The 14,842-nt window shown below is 39.6% G+C and overlaps 1 protein-coding gene across 1 annotated transcript in view; it reads right to left on the reverse strand.

Annotated features, from left to right (window-relative positions):
* Positions 1-403: 403 nt before the first annotated feature.
* The window catches only part of NDUFA12 (NADH:ubiquinone oxidoreductase subunit A12), a 45,092-nt gene continuing 30,653 nt past the window's right edge, over positions 404-14,842 (reverse strand). The window contains exon 4 of the mRNA XM_007946137.2: positions 404-584. Within this exon, the coding sequence (XP_007944328.1) occupies positions 404-584 (181 nt within the window). The remainder of the gene's footprint in view (positions 585-14,842) is intronic.

Genomic DNA, 14,842 nt, shown 5'->3' on the forward strand with positions numbered 1-14,842 from the left:
CAGGAAATAATAACCTTCTCCTTAGAAAGCTACCATACTAGCCATCTACCTCTGTGTCTCTCCATTCATTTGAAATCCCCATGAGAGAAGCTGTTTGGCTCAGTCTGGGTTTAGGTCTGCCCTCATCAATCAGCCACAGCAGTGAGGCAAAGTCACAAAGCCAACAATGTTCCCAGAAAAGGGGGAATTGTAAATCTGGCAGCTACACTAAGCAACATCTACTTCAATTATCCATGTTGATAAGCTGCTTTTTATTTTGCAGTGGATGAATGACAAAGTCAAGGGCAAAAAGATACATAAGACATTGTTTAGTCAAACAATTTTAATCAAGGTAATTGTAAGAATCAAAACGCAATTAATGAAAAGCTGATTTTTCACATGTTTAAATTGTTTTTCATTGTCTTTATTTGTAAGGTGTTGAAGGTGGGACCCACTCCTGAATCTTCTTTCTAGTGGTGGAATAAGGTACATATTGTCCTGGAGTGCCACTCATGTTGAATTTATGGTTCGTCCAAATGAATTTACGAGCAACAGGTGGTTTTGTCGTTGGAGGATCATCAGTCATACAATGAAGCCAACGATGCCTTAAAGAGAAAAAAAAAAAAAAAAGTTATGAAGAGGTAGTACAGCACAGTGGACAGGGGTGTGGCTAGAGGGCAGCTCTGAAACTGTTCTGATGCTTGGGTTCAAGTCTCAGACCCCACACTTAACAGCTGAACTTTTCTACGCCTTAGCATTTCTATCTGTACATCTCTACTTCCTACAGATGGTGTAAGGATTAAATAAGATAATACACATAAAGCACCTAGAAAACTTCCTGCACACAGTAGGTACTCCACAAATGTTAGCTATTGCTAGTATCATTACTGTATCTCAACTAATCTAGGATATGATCCATTTTAAAATATACCACTGGTATTTTACATACCTCTAAGAGAGAAAACGATGCCAGTTAAACTATGACACATTACTGACTGTAATACAAATCCTGATTTCAGATGTAAAAACACATTTTGGCACTGATGGAGTACACTATTCACACTACACGTGAGAGGCTGACTCGGACTGTCAGCACGTGCATGTCCAGTAAGCACAGGCTGCTGTGGCTCAGGAAGCAATCAGCCTGCTGCTGAAGAGGGTCTGCATGTATGACATTGAGGCTTACGTTTGAGCACCAAAGAACCCAAAAGTCATACACTAAAAACAGTAAATCATAACCCAAAGTTTACAAAGATTGTAGTTATAATGGTTTAACTATTTAATTTAAAAGGATATTTGATGGGAAATAACTGAAATGTGGCTTAAAAAAGGGAATAGGGTAAGTGGAGTGATGATGCCACTAGTGAGAGAAAAAACCCAAAACCACTGCATCGAGTTGATTCTGACTCAAAGTGAACCTACAGGACAGAGTAGAACTGTCCCATTAAGGTTTCCAAGGCAGTAAATCTTTACCAAAGCAGACTGCCTTATCTTTCTCCCACAGAGCAGCTGGTGGGTGCAAACCACCAATCTTTTGATTTACCACTGTACCACCAGAGTTCCTTAGAGAAAAGAGGAACCAAATTCTGAAGGACAAAAAGTAAAACCAAGCAGGAAGTTAAGCTGAAGAGTTTACATGGGAAAGGAAGGGAAGAGAGAATTTATACCCGTTCTCCTAAGGCCCAAAGCTTACAAAACAGAAATGACCCCTATGGGCCTACGGGAGAAGGGAACGAGACAGGCAAAAATATTGCAGCTCCAAGAAAAGAAAAGGAGGGGGGGAAAAAAGCAAATACCCAGCTGTACAGAAAATGGAAAGAGGAGGAGGTTTCAGTACAATAACTAAGACTAAAAGCCAGTGAGAAAAACTGATGATGCTATGTAAGCTTAAGAACATGTTAGCAGTATTGACGCAGTTAGGTAATTGGCTACAACTGCTCAGAATAGAGATAAAATGATAGTTGTATGTGCCGATTTGATTCCCACTCACAGTAACTCCACAGGATACAGAGTTTCTTAGGCTATAGTCTTTATAAGAGCAGACTGCCAGGTCTTTTCTCCCGTGGAATGGGTGATGGTTTTGAACTGCCAACCTTTTGGTTAGCAGCTAAGCACTTAACCACCGCGCCACCAGGGCTCCTTAAAACATAACTTGTTATTAGGTGACACTGAACTGGTTCCGACTTATAGTGACCCTATGTACCAGGGAATGAAACACTGCCCAGTTGTGTGCCACCCTCCCAACCACTGCTGTGCTTGGGCCCATTGCTGGCTGCAGCCACTCTGTCAAAATACTTCATTGCTATATCTGTGTCTAAATATAATTGTATCACAATCAGGATAACACAATGATTCAAGAAAACCATATACACTGGATTGGTTAATGTCTCACTTACATCCTTTACAGGAAACTGGGGATTAGGAAATGTGACCTGGACCAATAAAGCACCAACTATTTATGTGGGCTCTAAAGCCCTTGTGATGATGAGACAGGCTTCTCTAGGCACTCAAAGGAGGGATTAACTGTCAATGTCAAGACTGTCACTTATCAAGGGATTTTATGTGAGTTTAAGGCACAGCAGAAGTACTTAATTTTTACTTTGTTGAGTCAGCTTAAGTAACTACAGAAAAATTTCATTCAAAGAATTGCCATCAAGACTCCTAAAGGTTAAAGAACCACAGTCCAAAGCTTATATGCCCACCTGGTTACTTAAATGAGGGATTGATGAATTCATGGGGAAACAGAAAATCCTCAAGAAAATGGAATGATCCCTTTCACTGCAATAGTACCAAATCCAAAAGTGTTTATCCTACTGAAGCTAAAGGCAAGAGTCAAGGAATGAGTAAAAAGAGAATCTATACTCATTATGGCAGCATAAAGAACTGTAAGAAAGAAGAAACTACTTAAAGCCCGTTAGGCTAATATGATCCTTCTGTCATTATTATTAAGTAAAGGTGGTGCCTCAGTGGTAGACTTCCCTCCCATGCAGCAGTCCCAGGTTATTCCCAGCCAATACCCCACATGTGCAGCTACCACCAGTCTGTCAGTGGAGGCCTCTGTGTTGCTATGATCCTGAAAGGTTTCAACAGAGCTTCCAAACTAAGATTAGGAAGAAAGGGCTGGCTATCTATTTCCCAAAACCAGACAATGACTATCCTATGGCTCACAATGACCCTGCGGATGGCGCAGGGCCAGGCAGCATTCCGTTCCGTTATCTACGGGGTCAGCTGGTGCTGACTCAATGGCAGCCAAGAACAAGAACAACAATAACAAAGAAATAGCAGCTTTTAGAGTTGGTAGCATAGTACTTAAGGCACTTGACTGTTAACCAGAAGGCTGGTGGTTCAAACCCACCAGCCACTCCTCAGAAGGAAGATGGGGCAATCTACTTCTGTAGTGATACTGCCTCGGAAACCTGAGGAGGGGTCACTATGCGTCAGGACCGACTAGATGGCATACAATAACAGAGTTCCACCTCGCATAGTGGCTAAGACACTTGCCTGCTAACCAGACGGCTGGTGGTTCAAACCCACCAGCCACTCCTCGGAAGGAAGGTTGGGCAATCCTACTTCCGTAGTGATACTGCCTCGGAAACCCAAGGAGGGGTCGCTATGAGTCGGGGCCGACTCCACGGCACATAACAACAACAACAACAACAACCTTAGAGTTTATTTGTAAAGCATCTGTGTCAGCTGGGTCATTTTTATTGACTAAAGATACCAAAGTACTAACAGCATCGCCCAGAAAAACTGTTTTGCAGTTGGCATCAGAATCACTTCAATATTTTATCAGTTACTGTCTTTTTTTTTAGGAAGAAAGGCCTGATGATTTATTTCCAAAAAATCAGCAAATGAAAAAACAGTTAGCATTATGAATTACAAGGGAACGTCTGACTTTGGAGACATCATCGGGGCGATCAATTGCTAGATGAGCATATCATGTTCGGTGAAGTAGAGGCCACAAGACCCCTGGTGAGAGGGACTGGCTTAGCAGCCACAAGGATGGACTCTAACATGCTAGTGATTGTGAGGATGATGCAGGATCAGGCAACGTTCTGTCCTATTGTATATAAGGTTGCCATGAGTTGCAGCTAATTTGATGGCAACTAACAACAATAGCAGCACATCCTTTATGAATGCAAGGACAATTTCACCAAAAATAAAAAAAAATAGTCTCAGGTAGAAAACATCAACATATGAAATCCCACCCTTTTGGTTCTGATAAATGGATGTAGGTGAAGATTCTTACTTTTAAATTTACTATGATCTGGAGTATCTTGGCTTTCTTCTACCAGTATTTTGGCAGCTACATCAAGAGTAACAATCTTGGTTTTGGATACGAGGAACAGCATAACAAACTTCTGGCTCATAATTCTCAAAGATTTGTCTTTTCTACTATTTGCAGATGAAGAGGAATAATCAGGTTCAGAGAAATCCAATAGCTGTTGGTCTTGGGAATCTGGATAGCCATCTTTTTTCCATTCTCCAAATTTATAATCTATCAGGTCTAGCTCTTTCTGCTGAAGGTATGCCATCTGTTCCTCATATTTCTGCTCTTCTCCTAGTCTCTGAAGGTTCCTCAGGGTTTTTGGCAGGCTGTGCCGACCGTGCCAGCCGTACTGATTCTTGGCCACCCGGCTGACCAGTTGCAGAGACTCTAGCACATTTACAATGTCATAGATGCGTCTCCTTTCAACACCAAGATTGACAGCAACTTCATCTAAGGAGATAGTAGTTTTCTCAGTTGACAAGGGATAACTTGGGTAGCGAGCTAGAAACTTCTGGCACAGGAGTCCTAAACTTTTCTGTTTTCTGCTTGGCCTTTGCTTTTCAAATTCATCCACAGCACTGTCCCCAACAACATCAAGCTGTAGAGAGTCTGCAAATGCAACATCCTTGTTTTCGATGGGTCTGAACAGTCCCTTTTTCTTCTCCCGGTCCCTTATGTCAGGGCTGGCTGCACTAATGAGCATTTTCAGGTTAGCTGTGGGTGTCCATGGTTCTACCTGTTGTTGGTCGACAAGCTTAACTGGAGTAATTGGATTTCTTTCTGGAGTGAAGATTTTTTGTTTGGATAAATCAATTGGTTCATTTTTTATTGGAGTCTTTGGAGCCATCCTTGATCGGTCAACAAATATATTTTCCTTTTGTGCATTCTCCCCATCTTCAGTCACAAAATCTAGTCTGGGCTGCCTAGGGTTGATCAGGTCTTTTAGTGTTAAACAATTTACCTCCATTCCTGCTTCGCGAAGGAGGCTTCCTGCCTCTAAAGTGACCTCCACCGCCCCACACCGGAGCGGAAAGGAGCGCGGCGATTAGCAGCCGGACGGCTGGAGCTGCGACATTGGGTGGGGAAAACGAGGCTTGCAGACCCCCACTCCGAGTGCCTTGGGTTGGCGGGGACCCCCAGGCGCCAGAGCAGCGCCAGCGCTCTGACCCGCCGACGGCGACTCCAGCCCAGGATCGCGGTCCCCGCCTATCAGTTACTGTCTTAAAGAGCAAAATATAAAATTACTTAAAGGTGATAAAGTCAGTGAAGGCTACAAATGAAGACACTGGTAGAGAGGGAAAAAAACACAGAATAGAAAAACATTTTGGGGAAAACTCGGTACTCAAATATTATATAGCTGTAATCCCCCCTCCTTGGCTCCATCAAGTTATTTCTACTGTGGGAATTAAGCTTAAATTTACAACAAAATTCAAACATAAATAAATCTCCTAAGTGGTTATTCCTATTTTCAGCTATGTAAGAGGAAAAGGTATGCCAGGAAACCAGGAAAGGAGACTGCCCCTTCTTTGAAACTACACTGCTACACTTAAGAGGTCCCTTAGTTTGAGGATGTCAGCTGATCAAAGTAAAAATAGGAGGAATTAGTTTGTGAAGAAAGATTAAAACAGCCTAACAAAAAATTTAAGAAATAAAAGACATGTACCATATACAACAACTTTAAAAATATCATTACAGATGAAAATAGTCTTTCAGATTAGTATTAATAGCAAAGAAAAGAAAGGTTAATTTTCCTTTTCAGAAAATCCCCAGTAATTAAGCTATTACCAATCAATGATGACAAGAGAAATATGCCGGCATCTTTGAATCATTCTTCTCTGTAGATAATATAATCAGTCTTGGGAATCAAAACTGCCTTCAACCATATTGTTCATGTTTCAAGATGTTTTTGCCTAATAACACTGAGTCTAGAAATGAGAAGCATTTTTCACTTTTTCAAGAACTAAATATGAAAGAATAGGGCAGAGCTGAGGCTTGAACAAAGCTTTCCAATGGCTGAAGAGCCTCTTGATCAAAAATTAAATAATAATCAATAGGTGAAAGCAGGTTAGGATTACTGGAATATTTCCTATGCCATTTCTATATGGGAGCATGAGAAAATCAACACTCCTTTCCCTGTATTTTTTAAATGATAACATTTAAATATGAGATCGATAAATTTAATAAATTCAAAAAACAAAATAGTTCATTACAAGATAGCCAAATCAAACTGTTAGCCCAGTATTAATTTTAATTAAATATGCAATATATCCAAAAGCTCATAGTCTCATGGGAACACTCTGTCAGTGCCGGAAGAGAATTCAGAAAGATAACATTCTACATCCTAGTCTGCTGGTAGCATCTGGGGTCCTAAAGCTTGTGAGCAGCCACCTAAGGTACGAATAGTGGTCTCTACTCGTCTGGAACAAAAGAGAACGAAGGAAACCAAAGACTCAGAGGAGAAACTAGTCCATAAGACTAACAGCCCACACGAACCACGGCCTCATCTAGTCTGAGACCGGAAAAACTAGATGGTACCCAGCTACCACTACTGATCTTTCTGACCAGTGACACAAAAGAAGGTCCTGGATAGAAAAAACTGTAGAACAAAACTCAGATTCCTAAAAAAAAGGCCAGAGTTACTTACTGGACTGATAGAAACTAGAGGCACCCTGAGGCTATCGACCTAAAACATCTTTGAATTTAGAACTGAAGCCACTCCCAGTGGTCACCTTTCATCCAAGTAATATATTGGCTTGTAACATAAACAGTATCCCTCATGAATAATGTGCTGCCTTAAATAATCAACCATGAGACCAAATGGTCAACATTTATCCTGAAACAAAGATGAGAAGGCAAGGAAAGTAGAGAAATTAGATTAATAGACACAGAACAAACAGAATGGAAATAAGAATGCTGACACACTGTGAAAAATGAAATCAATGGCACAGCACAATTTGTATAAAAATTATTAAATGGGAATCTAATTTGCTATGTAAACTTTCACCTAAAATATAATACTAAAATATATATAGTAGTCCTTGGGAGGAGCTCTGGTAGCATAATGCCTAAGGCGCTTGACTGCTAACCAGAAGGCTGCCGGTTCAAACCCACCAGCCACTCCTGGGAAGGTAGGTTGGGCAATCTACTTCCATAGTGATTCTGCCTCAGAAACCCGAGGAGGGTCAATGGCACATAACAACAAACAACAACAGTCCTTGGGAAAGCCGTTAAGTTCTGAACCTCAGTTTCCTATATCTGTAAAATGGGATAATAGTTCCCACCTCACTGATGTCACTACTGTTACTATTTTCATCTCACAGATGAAGCAGCTGCTTAAATAATTTGTTGAAGGTCACAGAGCTAGGAGAGGCAAAGCTGGGCAGTAAATCTGAAGCCTGGGCTGTAATCCAGAACATCTTACTTCCACACAAATAAACTTTGAAATGTTAGTGATTCTAATTCCATGACATTATGTTTGAGAATTAATCAGAGAATATTTAATGGTTGGATTAAAGTAACCAGATAGTTCAGTATTTTCCTGAAAACTCTCAGGAATACAAAAACATCATCTGATTTATTGTTTATTTTGTTAGGGATACAGTTTTTTCCACTGGTGATCTTGTTAGCCAAAAGCTCTCTGTCTATACTAGAATAACTACACAAAAACACACACAATGCATATATAATCAATTGGTACACAACCTGTTCCAATGGCTAGGTGTTAAAAAGATTAGAGGACAGAGAAAATGGATTCAAGATTAAAATATAGACTGTAATAATTCAGACTTGAAAAGAACAAATTAATGTGCCATCAGTTAAAACCTGGTGTCCTGGGTCCCAATATCATGCTATAGTTTCTGATGAAGAAAAAAAAAACACATAATATTTTTAGGAAGACAATCAGGTTTCTGTGGAAAAAGGAATCCTGCCAGTTGTGATATTTTTAAAGAAGAATCAGTGGATGGAATTTAGAGATTTAAAAGCTACAGGCAAGAGTGCCCATTTTAGGAAACTTATTAAAAGTAATTATGGGAAATACAAGTTAAACACAAAACTTTCATCTGTTATCAAATTTAACAGAGCAAGAACCACTTTCTATTTCTTCTGACCTTGCTCCCCTAACTTGACTCAGCTCAGTTGTTCAAGCCAAACTGTAGGAATTCCTGACTCCTCTTTCCTTCACTCTCTACCTCAGCACAGTCAGCAGTCCGTATCTCAAATCCATATGTCAAATTCATCTACTTCAATTCTTTGGTCTTCCTTATTCACTGTCCTGCTTTAACATGCATATGAAGCTATTAAAAATACCATAGCTTAGGTCAGGTGCACCTTAGTCTTCAAAGTGACATCTTTGCTAACACTTGAAAAGGTCTCCAGCAGCAGATCTGCACAGTGCAACGTGCTGTCTGATTTCCTGACTGCTGTTTCCAAGGACACTGATTGTGGATGCGAGTAACATGAAACTTCAACCTTTTCTCCAGTCATTGTGATATTGCTTACTGGTTCAGTTGTGGGGATTTCTGTTCTCTTTACGTTGAAGTGTAATGCATATTGAAGGCTGGAGTGTTTGACCGTCATTAATAAGGGCTTCAAGTCTTCTCACTTTCAGCAAGCAAGGCTCAGGTTGTTAATGGGTCTCCCTCCAATTCTGATGCTGTTCTTCACAGTCCATCTCTCAAGTTATTAGCTCAGCATACAGACTGAATTAGTATGGTGGAAGGATAGAAACCTGATGCACACCTTTCCTGATTTTAAATAAAATAATGCAGTATCCCCTTGTTCTGTCTGAACAAACTGCATCTTGGTCTGTGAACAGGTTCCTCATGAGCATAATTAAGTGTTCTAGAATTCCCATACTTTACAGTATTATCCATAACTGGTTATGCTGCACACCGTCAGATGCTTCTGCATAGTCAAGAAAACACAGGTAAACATCTTTCTGCTCACATGCAGGTTCAAGTTGAAGCTGAAGAAAATCAAAATAAGTCCATGAGAGCCAAAGTACCACCTTGATTATATCCCATGTGAATTTAGAAACTACCTCAAGAACAGATTTGATGCACTGACCACTAATGACTGAAGACTAGATGAGTTGTGGGATGACATCAAGAACATCCTATATAAAGATAGTAAAAGATCATTAAAAAGAAAGGAAAGGAAGAAAAGACCAAAATGGATGTCAAAAGAGACTCTGAAACTTGCTCTTGAAAGGAGAGTAGCTAGAGCTAATGGAAAAAATGATGAAATAAAAGACGTGATTCAACAGATGATTACAAAGGTTGGCTCAAGAAGACAAAGTATTATAATGAAATGCACAAAGATTTGGAGTTAGAAAACCAAAAGGGAAGAACATGCTCTCCATTTCTCATTCATTCAGAAAGAAATGAAGGAAAAATTCAAGCCTCAAGTTGCAATATGAAAGGATTCTATAGATAAAACAATAAATGATGCAAGAAGCATCAAAGGAAGATGGAAGGAATACACAGAGTCACTATACTAAAAAGAATTGGTCATCAAAGGCCTACAATGCCACAAGTGTGTGTGTATGGGGGGGAAGAGAGTGACTTCACTACATAAAAAGGCCAAGGTCTTAAAACACTATAACAAGATTAAAGAGTAAGAGAAAAAGTAGAAAGGGCATCACTGTAATTACAAATCAAAAAGAAAAAGTCAAATATCCAAGAGAAAAATGGGCAAAAAACACTAAAAGACAAGTTGTAAAGGAAAAAAAAACATAATATGTCAAACAAGAGTTTAATCCAAGAAATACAAATTAAAGTAAGATACAACCTTTTACTTGCTAAACTGACAAAGAGTTTTTAGAAACAATACCCAGGACTGGTGAGGTTACACAGAAATCAACATTCACATGCAACTGAATGTGTCTTCTCAGAGTGCACAAATGCGTACAGCTTTTCTGACCATACTTTGATACTGACCCAAAAACTCATAAAACAGGTACATTCCTGGATACAACCCTTTTACTTGCAAGAATACGCCTTAAGGAAATAAGGATGCTATGCACCTATGTACAAAGATGTTGGTCTCATCTATATTTATAAAGTGAAAAATGGAAGGAACAAAACCAATAACAAGGAATAATTAAATAACTCATAGTATATCTATATGACTGAAGACTAAAACACTTTAAAATTATGTTATAGAGGGTATCTTATGGCTTGGAAAAACATTCACCACTATCACCACCACCACAGCAAAATGTGTGTGTATGTGTGTGTCTGTCTCTCTCTACACACACACACAGAGAGAGAGAGAGAGAGAGAGAGAGAGAGAGACAAGAGCCCAGAAAAATATAACACCAAAATGTTAACAGAAGTTGTCTTTGTGTGCTGGGATAATAGGCTATTTTTCTATCCTTTCTTATTCTATAATGTACTACTTAATTAAAAGGAACCAAGTTATTATAAAGAAAAACACTTCTTCCAATTCAAACCAATTCTAGACACAGTTTTTAAATTCTGACCATGTCATCTGTCATTTATTGTGAGGCTATAAATAGGTTCTTTTTACTTCTAACCCCATTTCATTCCACTTAAGCCAGCATTAAAAAAAAGAAAGGGGGAAAAAAAAACCCTCAAATGTTCTCTTGGTCTACCTTAATAGAAAATTCTGCTAAATCAATTCCACAGTGCACCATGATTCACTAAAGTTAGACCAAAAACCCTCAAACTGTCTTTTTACCTAAAAACCTCAAAAATTTCCAAGTATGACCAATAATCTGTGAACACAATATACAGTATTATTCTGGAAGCTGGCATCAAGAGTAGTTCCTCTTTCACCAAGAGTAATCAAGTACTTTATTTCCACAGCCCAGGTATGGAATTTTTCCAACTCATCTCTGTAAAATGTTAAAACCTGTCTTAAAGAAAGCACTAAGTAGCAAGTAAAATGGATCAAACAAAAGCTGAATTACAAGATCAAAACAATCTTCTGCTTATAATCAATACATTTTAACTATTAAATTAAAGGTTATAATTTAATATAATATAGAAAAGTAACACGGGAAGATCTACCTAAACATTTAGTTTGTAGTTTCTTGATTCTCTAGTGCTGCCATAACAGAAACACCACAAACAAGGATTTATTCTCTTACAGTTTAGGAGACTAAAAGTCTAAGTCCAAAGACCAGCTCTAGTGGCTAGGTGAAGGCCCCTCAACTTTGAGCTTCAGCTCTGCCTCCTGTTCTAGGCCCACTAGAGCTGGAGGCTCTCTGACTGCCTCAGCTGCTGACTGCTGAGGCAGACACGTGATTTGACAAGTAAATGGCATAGTCCCAAGATCAGCAGGCAACATGGCAGGACACTAGTTCAAGTCCGGGAACAATCCCAAGACTGGCAGGCAATATGGCAGATGACTGAGATGAAGACTCAGCCACAGGCAGGATTCAGATATGCCAGAAGCTAGAGACCATCCTCAAAGCTTCCCCATATATATTGGAAGCAGGCCACACCCTGAAGGCAACACCCTGAATCAGCTGCTCACAGCAGGTTCCACCATGGAGTTGGTTCCAGTCTCATCATAGGGAATAACTGCCTCCAGCTCCCCAGCCACTCAAAATCACAGCCCAGCAAAGCTGACACACAACCTTAACTACCACAGGGGAACAGTACTGTAAAACATTATATAAATGATTCAATTGGGTTTATAATAGACAAGATACTAAAAATGAAAGGTATTTGCCCAAATGGAATTTAGAGATAAATCTAGCATCAGATTCATATAAAAGCTATAAAAGGAGTGGGGAAAAAAAGCCATTTTAAAATCAACTAGATAAATTAAATTGATTATTGTACACAAAACCCCAAAACAAACCCACTGCTGTCAAGTTCATTCTGACTCATAGCGATTATTGTATACAGATAGTAAAATAATATTCTCTTCAAGAAAAAAATCCATTCATTCACAATTACTTTTTGAGCAATTACTATGTGGTAGGCACTGTTGTAGGTATCAGCAACATGTTGTTGTTGTTGGGTGTCACTTAGCCTACTCCAACTCATAGCCACCCTGTGTACAACAGAACAAACGCTGCCTGGTTGTGTGCTATCCTCACAATCCTTGCTACACTTGGGCCCAATGTTAGGCACTGTGTTGACCCATCCTGTTGAGGGTCTTCCCCTTTTCTGCTGACCCTCCACTTTACCAAGCATGACATCCTTCTCCAGAGAATGGTGCCCTCTGACAACGTGACCAAAATAGATGAGACAAAGTCTGGTCATTCTTGCTTCCAAGGACCATTCTAGGTACAGTTCTTCCAGGATAGATTTGTTTGTTCTTCTGGCAGTCCATGGTATTTTCAGTATTCTTCACCAGCACCATAATTTAAAGGCATCAACTCTTCTTTGGTCTTCCTTATTCTTCAGCTTTCATATGCATATGAGGCGAATGAATACACCATGGCATAGATTAGGTGCACCTTAGTCTTCACAGAGACAGCTGTGCTCTTTAACACTTTAAAGAGGTCTTTTGCAGCAGATTTGCCCAGTGTGATACGACTTCTGATTTCTTGACTGCTGCTTCCATGAATACTGAGAACAAAACCAAGTCCTTGCCATCAAGAAGCATGGTAGCTGGGGCAATAAACAATGAATAATATTTAATGTCAAGCTAAGTGCTATGAAGAAAATAGTAGAGCAGGGAAAGGGAACACAGTGTGCGCAGCCAACAGTGCTCTTTGAGATAGGGTAGTCTGAAGAGCCACTGGAGCAGGTACTTGAATGAAGTGAAGGTATAAGCCATGCAGAACCTGGAAGAAAATCTAAGAAGAAAAAACAGCAAGTGCAGAGATGGGGTGGGGGAGTATGCTCACCAGAAAAGGGAGAAGGCCGACGCGACTAAGTCAGAGTCAGCAGTGCAGTGAACAAGTTGTATATGAAATGAGAACTAGTCAGGAGCAAGGTCATGTAAGGCCTCAGATCATAAGGAGCTGGGGTTTTTATTCTATGATGAGAAGTCAGAAGCTCTGGTGGTGCAGGGGGTTAGGCATTTGGCTGCTAACCAAAAGGTCACTGGCTCAAACTCACCAGCTGCTCTGTGGCAGGAAGATGAGGCAATCTACTTCCGTAAAGATTTATAGCCTTGGAAACTCCATAGGGGTCACTATGAGTCAGAATCAACTCGATGGCAGTGGGTTTGGTTTTTGATTTATAACGAGAAGTTACTGGATAGTTTGGTGAACTGATTTATATTTAAAAACAGTCACTCTAATCACTTAGTATAGGGCAGTGGTGGTTCAGTTGTGGAATTCTCACCTTCCTTGCAGGAGGCTCAGGTTCAATTCCCGACCAATGCACCTCGTGCGTAGCTATCGCCTGTCCTTCAGTGGAACTTCCAGACTAAGATAACTAGGAAGAAAAGCTTGGCAATCTACTTCTAAAAACCAGTCAATGAAACCCTATGGATCACAATGACGTGCTTGTTTTGTTCCATTGTGGATGAGGTTGCCATGAGTCTGGAGCTGACTTGATGGCAACTAGCAACAGTAACAGTCTCTCAGTATGTGGAGAATACTAGTGTGTTTCAAGATTAGAATCACACCAGTTAGGAGGCTGTTGTACTAATCTAGGCAAGAGGTAATTATGGTTTGGACTAGGGTAACAGCTCAAGATTAAATGTGGGTTATGTTTTGAAAGTAAAGCAAAATGAACTTACCGATGCAGTAGACATTAGAGAAAGAAGGGTCAAGGATAAGCCTTAAGTAAGAGTAAGTGAGAGTCACTTAAATGTTTATGGACATTTTGCTTGGTGAGGTTGTTAGTCTAGCTACCCATTGGGCATTTGAGATATTGAAACAAAATCAAATGTATTAAATTTATAAATGTAATCTAAATGCATAAAGGTATATAATTATAAATTGGCAAGAACATTTGTCTCAACAACATACTGTATGTTTTACCTGTTTGTCTGTTTCTCCTTGGAGAATTGGCTGAATTCAGGGTTAAGGTAGGGAGTATCTGGACCTGAAACATCTTGTGCTACAGTGTAAAAAGGTGCTCAAAGAATGACAAGGACATGTCAAAAGAACATGGAAGCCAACTTGAAGGAGTTCCCACTGATCAAATCTGGGACAAACAGAGCATCAAAATAAGTAACAATAGTAATGGATTACAACCCACTGGATAAAATAGGAATCTGTGAGTCCATGCTGATACAAATAAATGAATAAATAAAAGGAGTAAAAAAGAAAGCTGTTCTTCACTTACAATGTGAACCAATAAATGCAGAGGGAATGATGGAATTAGAGAATCACAGTTTGACATTACTAAAACAGTATTTTGTTCAGGCGAGAATCATTAATATATAATAGAACTAGTGGGTGAAAATCTCTTCCCACACAATATTTACTAATTACAATGGGAAAAGAGTAACTTTATAGTGGAAAAGCCTGGCAAATACAACCTTAACAATTGATTAAGTTAATACGACCAATAAAGAAACAAATCTAAAACTGTGAGCCATATGATTGGATGCAATGACAGGAGGGTACAGCATTCCTTTGTGACATGACTGCAAAAAATGAGTAATCTGAATCCAACTGTGAGGAAAGAGCAGACACTCTACACAATGCTGAGC

This window comes from Orycteropus afer, unplaced genomic scaffold (assembly GCF_000298275.1).
Source record: "Orycteropus afer afer isolate SDZICR_OR568_19922 unplaced genomic scaffold, OryAfe1.0 scaffold00151, whole genome shotgun sequence".
In the NCBI taxonomy this organism is placed as follows: Eukaryota; Metazoa; Chordata; class Mammalia; order Tubulidentata; family Orycteropodidae; genus Orycteropus; species Orycteropus afer.